Source organism: Engystomops pustulosus, chromosome 8 (assembly GCF_040894005.1).
Source record: "Engystomops pustulosus chromosome 8, aEngPut4.maternal, whole genome shotgun sequence".
NCBI lineage: Eukaryota > Metazoa > Chordata > Amphibia > Anura > Leptodactylidae > Engystomops > Engystomops pustulosus.
Window position 1 is genome coordinate 125215890 of NC_092418.1, and position 16627 is coordinate 125232516.

General features: G+C 50.0%; 1 protein-coding gene across 3 annotated transcripts in view; it reads right to left on the reverse strand.

Annotated features, from left to right (window-relative positions):
• Positions 1-3874: 3874 nt before the first annotated feature.
• The window catches only part of GALNT13 (polypeptide N-acetylgalactosaminyltransferase 13), a 322291-nt gene continuing 309538 nt past the window's right edge, over positions 3875-16627 (reverse strand). For 2 of the 3 annotated variants that reach the window (XM_072122489.1, XM_072122491.1), the window contains 2 exons: positions 12425-12622; positions 8093-8231 (listed from right to left, as the gene is read on the reverse strand). In XM_072122489.1, coding sequence (XP_071978590.1) covers positions 12437-12622 — 186 coding nt within the window. In that variant the 3' untranslated portion in view covers positions 8093-8231; positions 12425-12436. Of the gene's footprint in view, positions 8232-12424; positions 12623-16627 lie in introns of all 3 variants that reach the window. The other variant, XM_072122492.1, reaches the window with a different exon arrangement.

A 16627-nucleotide genomic window follows, 5' to 3' on the forward strand; every position in this document is an offset into this window, starting at 1 on the left:
TCACTGCTCCCCCTCCTGGCTGCTTTGACTCACTGCTCCCCCTCCTGGCTGCTGTGACTCACTGCTCCCCCTCCTGGCTGCTGTGACTCACTGCTCCCGCTCCTGGCTGCTGGGACTCACTGCTCCCGCTCCTGGCTGCTGGGACTCACTGCTCCCCCTCCTGGCTGCTGTGACTCCCTGCTCCCCCTCCTAGCTGCTGTGACTCACTGCTCCCCCTCCTAGCTGCTGTGACTCACTGCTCCCCCTCCTGGCTGCTGTGACTCACTGCTCCCCCTCCTGGCTGCTGTGACTCACTGCTCCCCCTCCTAGCTGCTGTGACTCACTGCTCCCCCTCCTAGCTGCTGTGACTCACTGCTCCCCCTCCTAGCTGCTGTGACTCACTGCTCCCCCTCCTGGCTGCTGGGACTCACTGCTTCCCCTCCTAGCTGCTGGAACTCACTGCTCCCCCTCCTGGCTGCTGTGACTCACTGCTCCCCCTCCTAGCTGCTGGGACTCACTGCTCCCCCTCCTGGCTGCTGTGACCCACTGCTCCCCCTCCTAGCTGCTTTGACTCACTGCTCCCCCTCCTGGCTGCTGTGACTCACTGCTCCCCCTCCTGGCTGCTGTGACTCACTGCTCCCCCTCCTGGCTGCTGTGACTCACTGCTCCCCCTCCTCGCTGCTGGGACTCACTGCTCCCCCTCCTGGCTGCTGGGACTCACTGCTCCCCCTCCTGGCTGCTGGGACTCACTGCTCCCCCTCCTGGCTGCTGTGACTCCCTGCTCCCCCTCCTAGCTGCTGTGACTCACTGCTCCCCCTCCTGGCTGCTGTGACTCACTGCTCCCCCTCCTGGCTGCTGTGACTCACTGCTCCCCCTCCTGGCTGCTGTGACTCACTGCTCCCCCTCCTGGCTGCTGTGACTCACTTCTCCCCCTCCTGGCTGCTGTGTCTCACTGCTCCCCCTCCTGGCTGCTGTGTCTCACTGCTCCCCCTCCTGGCTGCTGTGACTCACTGCTTCCCCTCCTAGCTGCTGTGACTCACTGCTCCTCCTCCTAGCTGCTGTGACTCACTGCTCCACCTCCTAGCTGCTGTGACTCACTGCTCCCCCTCCTAGCTGCTGTGACTCACTGCTCCTCCTCCTGGCTGCTGTGACTCACTGCTCCCCCTCCTAGCTGCTGTGACTCACTGCTCCTCCTCCTGGCTGCTGCGACTCACTGCTCCCCCTCCTAGCTGCTGTGACTCAATGCTCCTCCTCCTGGCTGCTGTGACTCACTGCTCCCCCTCCTAGCTGCTGTGACTCACTGCTCCTCCTCCTGGCTGCTGTGACTCACTGCTCCCCCTCTTAGCTGCTGTGACTCACTGCTCCCCCTCCTAGCTGCTGTGACTCACTGCTCCCCCTCCTAGCTGCTGTGACTCACTGCTCCCCCTCCTAGCTGCTGTGACTCACTGCTCCCCCTCCTAGCTGCTGTGACTCACTGCTCCCCCTCCTAGCTGCTGTGACTCACTGCTCCCCCTCCTGGCTGCTGTGAATCACTGCTCCTTTTCCGCTCTTTAAAGACTTGAATGTAACCTCATGCTTCCGTTCGCTAAGGACAAAATTCCTTATAGATTTCTGAGTAAAAAGCTGATGAGGAGGAGAGAGAAGGAGTTTTCTCTCTTGTGGTGACTTGTACTGGTTTGTTCTCTGTTCTCACCTCTGGGATTTATGTCTCCAAAATGAATGTCCCCAACACAATCTTGTTGTCCAGATGAGATGAAAGGTTGATGAACATCTTCAGCTTCTCCGTTACTTCTATGGAGGTTCCAGGAGTTGTGGACCAGGTGGACGTCATAGAAAGTGACTGACGAAAGTAGTAAATGTGAACGCGGCCTTAAACAAGAAACATGAAGGGAGACCTGGACCCCCACATACGTCTCCCCAAAATAAACGCGTCTCAACCTGTGAGCGGATGAAACAATTCCACATGAAACCTGTGAGCCGGCATTCGGCTAAGAATATCAGCGACTTCATTGTTCTGCGCTGTGGATTGTCAGCGGGTTCCCTCCTGCCCAGCGTTACCCCTAGCAACACGAAAACAAGAATTATCACAAGGAATGTATGGGAAGTCCGGTTATAGAGATCCAGGTCTGTGGAGATCCTATAATACAGAGACTCCGCTGATTGAAGGAATTTACCTTTAAATCTGTCACTGTAAGAAGTTTTTATTCATGGAATCAACATTTGGCAAGAAAGGAAATAGGAAGGACCGAGAGAAGGAGCAAGAAAGATGGAAGGAGAAAGAGAAGGGAAGAGACAGAGGAAGAAAGGAGGAGGGAAAGAGGAAGAAGAAAGGAAATGTGAATAAGAGAAGGAGGGAAAGAGAAACAGAAGTAGAAGGAGGAGAGGAAGGAGAGAGAAGGAAGGAAAGAGGACAGAGAAGTAATGAGGAGAAGAGACAAGGAGGGATAAGGAGGAAGAGGGGATAGAGAAGGCGGAAAGAAAGAAAATAGGGGAGGGAGACAGAAAGAGGGAAGATGGAAGACAACAGGAAGGAAAGAGGAAGAAAAGAGGAAATGTGAATTAGATGGAGGTAAAGACATAAGCAACGAGGAAGAGAATGGAGAGAAGGATGGAGAGAAGGAAGAAGGGAAGAAGGGAGAGAACAGAAAAGTAATAAGGAGAACGATTAAAAGAGAGAACGGTGAAAGACAAAGAGGGATAAAAAGGAGAAGGATGAAAAGAAAGTAGCAACTAGAATGATGAAAGGAGAGAATAAAATAGCAAAGGGAGAAGGAGGAGGACAAGATATCAGGGAAAAAAAGAGGAGGAAGGAAAATGGAAAGACGGAGAGAAGAAGCGAGAGAAGGGGAGAGAAAGTTAGAGAGCAAAGGAAAGGGAAGAAAAGATAAAGAAAGAAGGAAGGAAAGAAAGAAGAGGGATACACAGACAAGGAGCAAGGAAAAGGCAAAGGGAGGAGGGAGAGAGAATGTGAAGAAAGATACAATGAAAATGGAAGCGAATAGGAAGGTAGTGAAAGACGAAAACAAAAGAAGGAAGAGGTAGAACAAGGAAGGAGGAGTAGAGGGAGGGAAAGAAGGAGTAAGGATGGGAGGTGGGACAGGAAGGTACAGAGGGGGGGGGGGGGAGCAGAATCCATCAGAAATCTCACAACAGATAAAATCTAAGTGATGTAAGAATCATTCATGTCCAGAGATTGTGTCCTACAGAACTGAAGGGACAAAGTGCAATCCCAGACCCGGCCAATAGGGGGATGTGATCACAAGCCCAAGAAATGATTGACACTAAAACCTTGTAAGATGTGAGAGGATGAGACCCACATGGAGGATCAGGGATGGTGGGACAAGGACTGTAATCTCTGTCACTATTCAGGTCTGTGGAGCCGTTAGTGTCTTGTGCTTTATCCTCTGTGCGACCGATCCCTCACCTCCAAGAGACGATGATTATAGAAGATTTCATCTCCAGATATTATCCTATAATGTACCGTGTGATGTGTGCGCCAGGACACAATACAGACAGCTGGAAGTGACACCGCACAAGAAAACCCACAGTAACCACTGACTGATATTTACTTACTTTTTAAAAGAGGTTCTGCAGCAGCTTTTTTGCTGGTCTTTCCTAAGAAACTTAGGGAACTTTCCAATTAGAGCCCAGCCCCTTTTATGGGCGTCCCTGGGGTGGGGTGGGTCATGTTATCTTTACTAAGCCACGCCCCTTTGGGGTATCGGGGGGCAACTACGGGAAGTGGACACTCGACACTTTGTTTTTGTCTGAACATTTTGTCAGATTCAGGAGATTTGAAGACTTTTCCGGGACCACGGGAGGTTCCCAAAGTGTTGGAGCTCCTAAAAATGTAACATTTTATATCGATTATTTGCAGCATAATTACACAGGAGCACACGGGTTCAGTCGCATTTATTCCCACAGGTACAGGACACGGCTCCTTCATTTGCATCAGATTTCAAAAATTTCAATTCATCACATTTTGAGCTTAAGGATCCAAAAAATGCCCATAGCAACCAATCAAACTCCGGCTCTTATTATTCAGGGGGATCTGATTGGCTGCTATGGGAAATCTTCTCTTGCAATGACGGCGGCCAATCACAGGTCAGTTCTGACTTTCTGATTTTGGTAGAAGAGAGAACCTTTAATCCCACAGAATAAGTGACATAAAATGTAATAAAATCGGGAAGCACAGAACGCCTTCTCCTTGTTTAACGGAAACCTTTCTGGTTGGACCAGATACAACAAGCAGAACATTACACGGAGTGGACCCAGGCGTCCGGTGATCTGTTACATATAAATGTTTTCGGCTGTTCTGGGGGGGGGGGGGGTCCGTTTAACCTTTCATTTTGATCTCTGTATTTTACGCTTTTCCTATCCAAAATCTTAACATCATTGTTTTCTAGAGTTGGGCATTGCCCTTCCCCTCTGGCTATGGATAGATGGAATGTGATTTTGGGCCGGGGGATATGATTAACCAGTTGGGTGAGAACCTTCCACCAACTACATCAACTCCAACTATTTGCACCCATTGATTCTGTTACAGAAGATCCCAGATCCCCCATTCTAGGGGGTCCATGGCCACCCAAACCACCCATCAAATTTCATACTTAGAAGGACCTTCACCCATGAAATCCTTGTACATCTGTTCCTGCTCTAAATACACATGTACACAAGAGCCATTTCAGGACCTTAGAAGGTCCTCCAAAGGTCCTGAAACTGCAGATTGAAAGCAGCAGAAGGGACACGTCCTCCATTCCCCAAGAAGCTTCCAGCACCAGATGTAGGGAGTGATTCCAAAACTTTAGGGGCTTTAATATTCATAAGGGCAACAAAAATCCTGAAACGGGTGTCGCCTGAAAAGCTTTTTTCACCAATTTTTGATTCTTTCTTCCCACCCCCCACTATTCCCCATAAATCAATGCCGTTAGTTTTGGAAGGGTGGAGGCAGGAGACAAGAACACAACTACATCAGGATCAGCGAAGCAGCAACTATTATACAATGAAGACAGGTGGAGTTGATGGAGGTGGTCAAAGGTCCTCTGGATAGACAGACGCACAACTAGATCTCCTGGCAGGTAAGTACATCTGCCTGACGTCTGTAGGTTGTCTTAGCATTTGTGTGGCCCAGTGTGCAGCAGGACCTCTCACAGCCTCATGTCAGATTCTGGTTTCCAAGACATTGATGACTCCAGGCAGAGTAGAGGAGGCAGCCGTATCCTCCCGGGAGGCCTGGGACCTCATGTTACAGATGTGTAACCGCTGGGCCCCAATGTAAGGTCCTTGCCAGGTCCAAAGTAATAATCTATTGTTTAGAAGTCACCAGATGGATCCAAGGTTGGAAATCCAATGAGGACAAAGGAGGAAGTTTCTAGGGGCGCGGTATATGGTCTCTTTTAATATTCTTAAGAAACAATTCAAAGTAAACAAGTAAAATGATAAAATATTTTATAGTTAAAAGGACAATACATTTCGCACACAGCACTAGCGGCTTCATCAAGTCAAGTCAGACGCAAAACGCGTTGTCTTTTCCACGATACTATTGTGATATAAAATTTCCAACCTTGGATCCATCTGGTTTACTTCTGTCTAGTTCAGGAGATCTCCTGCCATCAGATCGGTCATCTAGGGAGTCTAAGAACACGGCTGTGGCTGCGGGAAAACATCTTAAGGGGAACAATTACCATTTGTTGAATTTGATCCACCCAAATACATAAGGATAATCCCCACACTAGGGAGCCTCATCCCCTTCTCTTTCCATCACATCTATATTAATGGATTGTTTATAACACTGGTTTTGGACCCTAAATGCTCTGAGGGTCCACCTAAGGCTCCTTGTCCTTGGTGGGACCCCACCTTCTGCACCCTCTTAAGCTTTGCTCCTGCCCTGTCTCTGCTTCTGTGCCTTCACAGTCTGGGTTAAAGTTTTTCAGGAATATGGTCATCCGGGTGCCGTCCCACGCTTAGCTTTCCTTTTCCATGATGCAATAGACTGGACCATTCCTAATGGGAAGAAACTTTCTGCATTGTCCTCAAAGACTTTAGAATCAGAGACATCGGAACTAGAAGAAATGTGTCACGGAGGACGATCTCACAAAAATCCCTCAGACACCATGGAAGCTGGACACATGAAGACTAGAGATGAGCGAGCACTAAAATGCTCGAGTGCTCGTTATTCGAGACGAACTTTTCCAGATGCTCGAGTGCTCGTCTCGAATAACGAACCCCATTGAAGTCAATGGGAGACTCGAGCATTTTTCAAAGAATGTCTTCTGATAAGTGATCAGATGTATGCAAACATCTGCAATCTATTCTTCACTGTTCCGCGCGTATATTATCTCCCGACAAGTTATCAGATGTGAAGAACAGTGAAGAATAGAATAAAAACAGTGAACACAGGATCATTTAAGTGAAAAACACAGTGAAGAATAGATTGCAGATGTTCGGCACATCTGCTTACTTGTCGGGAGATACGCTGTCTCCGTGCCCCGCTGTCTCCGTGCCCCGCTGTCTCCGTGCCCCGCTGTCTCCGTGCCCCGCTGTCTCCGTGCCCCGCTGTCTCCGTGCCCCGCTGTCTCCGTGCCCCGCTGTCTCCGTGCCCCGCTGTCTCCGTGCCCCGCTGTCTCCGTGCCCCGCTGTCTCCGTGCCCCGCTGTCTCCGTGCCGCTCCCCGATGTCTCCGTGCAACGATGTCTCCGTGCGGCTCCCCGCCGCTCTCCGATGTCTCCGTGCCCCGCTGTCTCCGTGCCCCGCTGTCTCCGTGCCCCGCTGTCTCCGTGCCCCGCTGTCTCCGTGCCCCGCTGTCTCCGTGCCCCGCTCTCTCCGTGCCCCGCTCTCTCCGTGCCCCGATGTCTCCGTGCCCCGATGTCTCCGTGCCCCGCTGTCTCCGTGCCCCGATGTCTCCGTGCCCCGCTGTCTCCGTGCCCCGATGTCTCCGTGCCCCGATGTCTCCGTGCCCCGCTCTCTCCGTGCCCCGATGTCTCCGTGCCCCGCTGTCTCCGTGCCCCGCTGTCTCCGTGCCCCGATGTCTCCGTGCCGCTCCCCGATGTCTCCGTGCAACGATGTCTCCGTGCGGCTCCCCGCCGCTCCCCGATGTCTCCGTGCCCCGATGTCTCCGTGCCCCGATGTCTCCGTGCCGCTCCGTGCCGCTGCCTGATGTCTCCATGCTGCCGCTGCCCCATGTCTCCGTGCTGCCGCTGCCCCATGTCTTCGTGCTGCCGCTGCCCCATGTCTCCGTGCTGCTCCCCGGTGTCTCTGTGCTGCTCCCCGGTGTCTCCGTGCCGCTCCCCGGTGTCTCTGTGCTGCTCCCCGGTGTCTCTGTGCTGCTCCCCGATGTCTCCGTGCTGCTCCCCGGTGTCTCTGTGCTGCTCCCCGGTGTCTCTGTGCTGCTCCTCGTTGTCTCTGTCCTGCTCACCGTGTTCTGCAATGTGTTCTTCACACATATATATTGTTCTTCACATACTATTTTGTTCGCACCGTTCCGCGCGTATCTCCCGACAAGTAAGCAGATGTGCCGAACATCTGTAATCTATTCTTCACTGTGTTTTTCACTTAAATGATCCTGTGGTCACTGTGTTCACTGTTTTTATTCTATTCTTCATTGTTCTTCACTGTGTTTTTTTAATTAAATGCTCGATCTCGAGCAGGGGAAATACTCGTCCGAGCAACGAGCCGTTTCGAGTACCTTAATACTCGAACGAGCATCAAGCTCGGACGAGTATACTCGCTTATCTCTAATGAAGACTATGGTCTGTGATGGATACGGGTGGAGTTCACATCCTCTTCTTTGTAATAAAATATTCTTTTACATTACAATATTTCCACTCTCTTCCCCCTCAGCCTGGTGCATCCTGGGACGTCTCGGTATTTACAGCCTCCAGAGCGGCTTCTGAATCCTCCGGTAAACAGACACAATTTGCAGCTGGGCAAGTCCAGTCAGGTGTTGTTACAGGAGAATAATTAGAAAAAGTCCTATTTGTGTCCTCCCAGGGGGATTCCAGGAGGTTTTTCAATTATTTGATGTCAGTGAGACTGTAGAAAGTGTCATTTTGCACTCAAGTGTCCTGGTAGCTGCTAATGAAGGTCCTCAGACTCCTCAGCCGTGGTGGAGGTTTATGCGCTCAAGGTCATGTTACGTAAGAGCCACTGCTGGGATCTGCTCCCGTTGCACTCCTTCATGGTGGGGACCATCTTATCGTCTTCTGTCGGCTCGTCCAGGCACTGGTTGCTGTTTATGTGTCTGAGGACAAAATGCTGCAGAGAGAAAGCAACAAATGCACGTTACATATTGTATGAGGTTCACGACAACGGGAGGAACGGCACCGGGAAATACTGCATGCTTGGACATTGTTGTATCATTATCTTTACTATCTACATAGAAAATGCACAACACCAAAGAAATAGAAAGGACGAGGCCCAGGGACACATTGATGGTCTACAAGAAAAATAATCAACAATACAAAATCCAAAAATCCCTCCGTGCTCCTTAATCCAATGGACATGTGCGACGTTCCGACTATAATTCTGGAAAAAACTAAAATATCCAAAAATGTTGCATATATTACCGAAGACATACCAAATCTTCACTGCCATCAAACAACCTCCAGCTATAAATACATTGATGAGTCCCGTCTATGCTCGGTCTCCACACATATGAGGATCCTTACATTACACATTTCAATCTGATCTCAAAGTTGTCTTCTCCAGCGTCTCCTGATGGCGGCAGCGCCGGCTCCGGCTGAGTTTGTGGAACGGTCCTATGGATTTTTTACAAGGTTAAAAAGAAGAATAAATATACTAATCCACCATCTAAGGGTCTGGTGAATGGACCGCCAGTCTGATGAAGTGAATGTCGCCGGTTGCCATATTGGTTGACAACAGGGTCGGATTGAGTCAAATTCTGATAAAATAATGGACAAGCCCGAAGGACAGGAGAGAAGACAATTTGGAGGAGACGTTGTGGTCAGTAACTTAGTGCTAGACCCAAATTCTTATATGAGGATTCACATGTAACCTTGTAATCTCACCTGATGACAAGTGCCACGTTTCCTCACTGAAGAGATTACACATTGGGCTTATATTTGGGCAATGCTCCATCAGAATGAGAATGCACATTAGCTCATAGTATCCGAAAACAGGCACCACTATTCCAGGGTACATACAGCTTATTAATACACAGGAGGTTGAGTTGTTTCACATTGAAGAGACGCAGAGGTTTCATTTTTTTGGAAATGTTTAATGGAAAAGCAATAGCAAATTATCTCAAACTGGAGGAACCAAAGCCGAGCTGTAAATGACAGAAGAGCCTAAGGGTTCTCTGCAACACATGGGAAAAAGCATGGAAATTGGCCAATACCAGGCAAACCAGAGACACTCATCTGTTTCGGGGTGCCTGCCCCTGATTAGCACACAGCAGGCTTAAAACCCAACTTGATCATTTCTTTCTCCAAATTAATAGCTATTGGGATGTAGGACTACTTTGCATATTATATTCATTACCTATGAAGTTTCTTTGCCATCCTCCTCCGTTTAGTCTGTCCCTGCTGTAGCTGTATCCTCCTCAGTTTAGTCTGTCCTTGCTGTAGCTGTGTCCTCCTCAGTTTAGCCTGTCCCTGCTGTAGCTGTGTCCTCCTCAGTTTAGCCTGCACCTGCTATAGTTGTGTCCTCCTCGGTTAAGCTTGTCCCTGCTGTAGCTGTGTCCTCCTCGGTTTAGCTGCCCCCTGCTGTAGCTGTATCTTCCTCAGTTTAACCTGCACCTGCTTTAGCCGTATCCTCCTCAGTTTAACCTGCACCTCCAGTAGCTGTGTCCTCCTCAGTTTAGCCTGTTCCTTCTGTAGCTGTGTCCTCCTCAGTTTAGCCTGTCCCTGCTGTAGCTGTATCCTCCTCAGTTTAACCTGCACCTGCAGTAGCTGTGTCCTCCTCAGTTTAGCCTGTCCCTGCTGTAGCTTTGCCCTCCTCAGTTTAGCCTGTCCCTGCTGTAGCTCTGTCCTCCTGAGTTTAGCCTGTCCCTGCTGTAGCTGTGTCCTCCTCAGTTTAGACTGCACCTTCTGTAGCTGTGTCCTCCTCAGTTTAGCCTATTCCTGCTGTAGCTGTGTCCTCCTCAGTTTACACTATTCCTGCAGTAGCTGTGTCCTCCTCAGTTTAGACTGCACCTTCAGTAGATGTGTCCACCTCAGTTTAGCCTATTCCAGCTCTAGCTGTGTCCTCCTCAGTTTAACCTGCACCTGCAGTAGCTGTGTCCTCCTTAGTTTAGCCTGTCCCTGCTTTAGCTGTGTCCTCCTCAGTTTAGCCTGTCCTTGCTGTAGCCGTGTCCTCCTCAGTTTAGCCTGTCCCTGCTTTAGCTGTGTCCTCCTCAGTTTAGACTGCACCTTCAGTAGATGTGTCCACCTCAGTTTAGCCTATTCCTGCTCTAGCTGTGTCCTCCTCAGTTTAACCTGCACCTGCAGTAGCTGTGTCCTCCTCAGTTTATCCTATCCCTGCAGTAGCTGTGTCCTCCTCAGTTTAGCCTATTCCTGCTGTAGCTGTGTCCTCCTCAGTTTAGCCTGTCCCTGCTTTAGCTGTGTCCTCCTCAGTTTAGACTGCACCTTCAGTAGATGTGTCCACCTCAGTTTAGCCTATTCCTGCTCTAGCTGTGTCCTCCTCAGTTTAACCTGCACCTGCAGTAGCTGTGTCCTCCTTAGTTTAGCCTGTCCCTGCTTTAGCTGTGTCCACCTCAGTTTAGCCTATTCCTGCTCTAGCTGTGTCCTCCTTAGTTTAGCCTGTCCCTGCTTTAGCCGTGTCCTCCTCAGTTTAGCCTGTCCGTGCTGTAGCTGTGTCCTCCTCAGTTTAGCCTGTCCTTGCTGTAGCTGTGCCCTCCTCAGTTTAGCCTGTCCCTGCTGTAGCTCTGTCCTCCTGAGTTTAGCCTGTCCCTGCTGTAGCTCTGTCCTCCTCAGTTTAGCCTGTACTTGCTTTAGCTGTGTCCTCCTCAGTTTAGCCTGCACCTGCTGTAGCTGTGTCCTCCTGAGTTAAGCCTGTCCCTTTTGTTGCTGTGTCCTCCTCAGTTTAGCCTGTCCCTGCTGTAGCTGTGTCCTCCTCAGTTTAGCCTGAGGAGGATTAACCACTATAAACATGGAAGAGAGGGGCCTAAACACCTGCAGACTTTGCTACTACTACTACAGCATCATCCTCTCCTCTATCCCTCTCACTGTCTCTCACACCCTGGAATGCCACATCTCCATCCCAGTCTGTGATTCTGCAGAACTTTTCTTGTCTCTATCTGCACCTCAAGCTGTGCCACACACTCCTCTGCAGCCCCTCACCCACCTTCTGCTCTCCGGACACTATATACACAGCAGGAAAGCTGTTAATCCTTAAATCACAGACTCTAAACTTCATTTAACCATTTCATTTCTACTATTTATTCCATGCTCCAAGTTCCTCCATGCGATGGAAGCTGCCAGCATAGTCCCTATATAGTCCTGTATGTGCACATGCTGAGCTCAGTGGATTTACTCGTAGGAATGTCAGTGGAATCACTGAGTTACTTTAGTTACTTCTACGTTTCTTCTCATTTACCTCTAAATTGCTTAATGCAAAGCATCATGGGAAGCGGCAGCTAATTGTCAGACAAGAAGAGCTTAGTCTCTGCCCATCGCTGCTGAGGAGGATTTCTGACAAGTGGATTTAGAAAGGGGCGGAGCAGCACAATATGCACATTGTTCTTTTTTTTTCTTTCAATGGGGAAATCACATGTTTTATGATTTACTCAACTAAAGGTTCAAATATGCAAATTGTGGCAGGATGGGTCATGCAAATGTTGGGAAAAGAAGGATACAATATGACCCTGCCAGATGTTCCAGGTTCTTTAGTTCACACAACCTAAATTTTACATCTTGAATTTCTCTAAAGTAATTACAATATATTCACAACTGAAAAAAAAATATATTTAAAGGAAATATAAAATCAAAATCCATCCTGATAAACCAGGGACAATACTCATAGAGCCAAGCACCGGGACTGTGGGAATCTTCCTTTCTTCAAAAATCAACATTTAAAAGTATGCTAATGAGCCAGAAGGGCTGTGAGGGTGTTACCAAAGCCCCTTCAAAATGTAGCTTCACAGGCCGTTACACTATATCTACTTCCCCCTCCCTCTGCCTGATTAAATCTCACACAATGGGAGGAGGGAAGTGTAACAGCCTGTGAAGCTGCAGCACATAGGGGCTTTTGTAATGCCCCTGGAGCCCTTCTGGGTCATAGCATATTATAAGAAGATTAGCTCAGTCTTAGTGCCTGTATCTATGATCTTTAAATAAGTGTCACATAGAGTTTTTGGAAGATTACATTTACATTCGATCCAAAATTGATGTTCGTATGTTCTGCCATCTGAATCAAATTTTCATTTCTGACCAGATCCCGGACTTTTTTTGGGGGAATACAAGAAATGATGGACAATACATGATACCAACCTCATCGAGCCGTCATAGGAAGTAATCAGTGGGGCTGTAAAAAACCTTTCTAAACACCTCCAGCCGGGAGTAATTCCTCAGGATCCAGATTTGCCGGCTGTTGCCGTTACAATATTCCACGGTGGGGCCAAATGTGCCGTCCTCCACTCGGCTTAAAGTCAAACATGATTGGGTAATGATATGGAGAAATGATTGGGTCTGTGCAACAGAAAAACAGGTGAAAAGGAAAACTCAAAGAATAAACGATAGAGAAAATAATAGGAACAAACACACAAAGACGACACAAGCAGAAGGAGGAGGAGGGGTTTCCACGCACCAAACACGTCACAAAATGTTATGCAAAGCGGGAATTGCGATGGGATCTCTTGTCTGTTATCACTCTGCTAAGTATCGGAAGGTCCATAACATAAAATGTATAAGAATAGAAGGATGCCTGGAACCCCGGCCAGAGTGGAAGTAACTTATACTCCCTCCGGCTAATGGGGGTCATTTACTAATGTGTTAACTTCCCGACGTGTTACCCGAATATTTCCGATTTGCGCCTGAATTGCCCCGGGGTTTTGGCGCACGCGATCGGATTGTGGCGCATCAGCACCGGCATGCACGCAACGGAAATTGGGGGCCGTGGCCAAACGGAAACCGTCGGATTCGGACAAACCGCCGCATTTAAAAAAAAAAAAATCTGTTGCGGAGCTTGCACTTACCTTCACTCAGCCCGGCTCGGTGTATTCCAGTGCGTTCCGCTGCTCTTCAGTGGTGGACGCCGGAGGAACTGCCTTAATAAATCCCGGCCAGACCTGAATCCACCGCAGAGAACGCGCCGCTGGATCACGAATGGACCGGGTAAGTAAATCTGCCCCATTGTGTCTAGAATTCAGAGAAATCTTCATTTTTAATTATATGCAAATTAGCATTTTAGTGCGCAATGGGTGTGGCCACAAGGCTTGGTGCACCTGTGCTCACATCAGACATCTTATGATGCAGAACACTTCTCCTACTTGTTAAATGTCTAGTTATTATGTAACTTGGAGCGAATAGTTTCCTTTAATTGCAGAGGATTTGATGCGTCTTCACTGGAGGAACAGATGAAACGTCGACTCTCTACACAACGATAATCCCTACAACTTCCCCCGAAGCTCTGACAAAAAACACTCCACCAGCTTCTCGATGTAATGGTTTAGCTCCTGAAGCAGAAGAGTCTTTGAGGTTTTGGAATTGTCTTCCATATATAAGAGTATGACCCCCCCCCCCCCCCGGGTCCGATCTGGCAGAGTTTCCTTTTGTAGTACCAGACTATGGTAAATCTGGGAGGCCGGACAACACCTCCGACCACCAACGACCAACACCCCGCTCCTGAACACTAACAAGAAGCGTGCGGGTCCGGACAAGCCTGGAAACTGTGGGGGAGGGGAAGTCCATGTGTCATCTCCTCCAGAAAACTGGGGTCTCGATGGGGAGAATTTATCACTAGGCCGACACCTTACGACAGTTCTATGTCTGTTTTTTGGAGCTCCACTGTCAAATTCATCAGGGGTGAAGTATCATTGGTTTTTTGTCTATTTTTGGCGTTTTTTTGGTACAAATGCTGTTTTGAGACTTTCCAGTGTGCCAAATGAACATAGGACAGTGCAGAGTCAGTATAAACCCTGCTTCACCAAATTCATCATTTGCATATGGTGGCAAACCTAGGGAATGGGTCCCAGAGGTGGCACCAAGAGCCCTCTCCATGGGCACCCAGGCAGACAGGTTCAGTGACTCAAGGCCTCCTCCTGCAGTCCTGGGTCCCCCATTCACAATACGAGTATATACACTCACCGGCCACTTTATTAGGTCCACCTGTCCAACTGCTCGTTAACACTTAATTTCTAATCAGCCAATCACATGGCGGCAACTCAGTGCATTTAGGCATGTAGACATGGTCAAGACAATCTCCTGCAGTTCTCCCGAGCATCAGTATGGGGAAGAAAGGTGATTTGTGGCCTTTGAACGTGGCATGGTTGTTGGTGCCAGAAGAGCTGGTCTGAGTATTTCAGAAACTGCTGATCTACTGGGATTTTCACGCACAACCATCTCTAGGGTTTACAGAGAATGGTCCGAAAAAGAAAAAACATCCAGTAAGCGGCAGTTCTGTGGGCGGAAATGCCTTGTTAATGCCAGAGGTCAGAGGAGAATGGGCAGACTGGTTCGAGCTGATAGAAAGGCAACAGTGACTCAAATCGCCACCCGTTACAACCAAGGTAGGCAGAAGAGCATCTCTGAACGCACAGTACGTCCAACTCTGAGGCAGATGGGCTACAGCAACAGAAGACCACACCGGGTGCCACTCCTTTCAGCTAAGAACAGGAAACTGAGGCTACAATTTGCACAAGCTCATCAAAATTGGACAGTAGAAGATTGGAAAAACCTTGCCTGGTCTGATGAGTCTCGATTTCTGCTGCGACATTCGGATGGTAGGGTCAGAATTTGGCGTCAACAACATGAAAGCATGGATCCATCCTGCCTTGTATCAGCGGCTCAGGCTGGTGCTGGTGGTGTCATGGATCCATCCTGCCTTGTATCAGCGGGTCAGGCTGGTGGTGGTGGTGTCATGGATCCATCCTGCCTTGTATCAGCGGCTCAGGCTGGTGGTGGTGGTGTCATGGATCCATCCTGCCTTGTATCAGCGGCTCAGGCTGGTGGTGGTGGTGTCATGGATCCATCCTGCCTTGTATCAGCGGGTCAGGCTGGTGGTGGTGTCATGGATCCATCCTGCCTTGTATCAGCGGCTCAGGCTGGTGGTGGTGGTGTCATGGATCCATCCTGCCTTGTATCAGCGGGTCAGGCTGGTGGTGCTGGTGTCATGGATCCATCCTGCCTTGTATCAGCGGCTCAGGCTGGTGGTGGTGGTGTCATGGATCCATCCTGCCTTGTATCAGCGGGTCAAGCTGGTGGTGGTGGTGTCATGGATCCATCCTGCCTTGTATCAGCGGCTCAGGCTGGTGGTGGTGGTGTCATGGATCCATCCTGCCTTGTATCAGCGGGTCAGGCTGGTGGTGGTGTCATGGATCCATCCTGCCTTGTATCAGCGGCTCAGGCTGGTGGTGGTGGTGTCATGGATCCATCCTGCCTTGTATCAGCGGCTCAGGCTGGTGGTGGTGTCATGGATCCATCCTGCCTTGTATCAGCGGGTCAGGCTGGTGGTGGTGATGTCATGGATCCATCCTGCCTTGTATCAGCGGCTCAGGCTGGTGGTGGTGGTGTCATGGATCCATCCTGCCTTGTATCAGCGGCTCAGGCTGGTGGTGGTGGTGTCATGGATCCATCCTGCCTTGTATCAGCGGGTCAGGCTGGTGGTGGTGGTGTCATGGATCCATCCTGCCTTGTATCAGCGGGTCAGGCTGGTGGTGGTGGTGTCATGGATCCATCCTGCCTTGTATCAGCGGCTCAGGCTGGTGCTGGTGGTGTCATGGATCCATCCTGCCTTGTATCAGCGGGTCAGGCTGGTGGTGGTGGTGTCATGGATCCATCCTGCCTTGTATCAGCGGGTCAGGCTGGTGGTGGTGGTGTCATGGATCCATCCTGCCTTGTATCAGCGGCTCAGGCTGGTGGTGGTGGTGTCATGGATCCATCCTGCCTTGTATCAGCGGGTCAGGCTGGTGGTGGTGGTGTCATGGATCCATCCTGCCTTGTATCAGCGGCTCAGGCTGGTGGTGGTGGTGTCATGGATCCATCCTGCCTTGTATCAGCGGCTCAGGCTGGTGGTGGTGGTGTCATGGATCCATCCTGCCTTGTGTCAGCGGGTCAGGCTGGTGGTGGTGGTGTCATGGATCCATCCTGCCTTGTATCAGCGGGTCAGGCTGGTGGTGGTGGTGTCATGGATCCATCCTGCCTTGTGTCAGCGGGTCAGGCTGGTGGTGGTGGTGTCATGGATCCATCCTGCCTTGTATCAGCGGCTCAGGCTGGTGGTGGTGGTGTCATGGATCCATCCTGCCTTGTATCAGCGGCTCAGGCTGGTGGTGGTGGTGTCATGGATCCATCCTGCCTTGTGTCAGCGGGTCAGGCTGGTGGTGGTGGTGTCATGGATCCATCCTGCCTTGTATCAGCGGCTCAGGCTGGTGGTGGTGTCATGGATCCATCCTGCCTTGTATCAGCGGGTCAGGCTGGTGGTGGTGGTGTCATGGATCCATCCTGCCTTGTATAACGGCTCAGGCTGGTGGTGGTGGT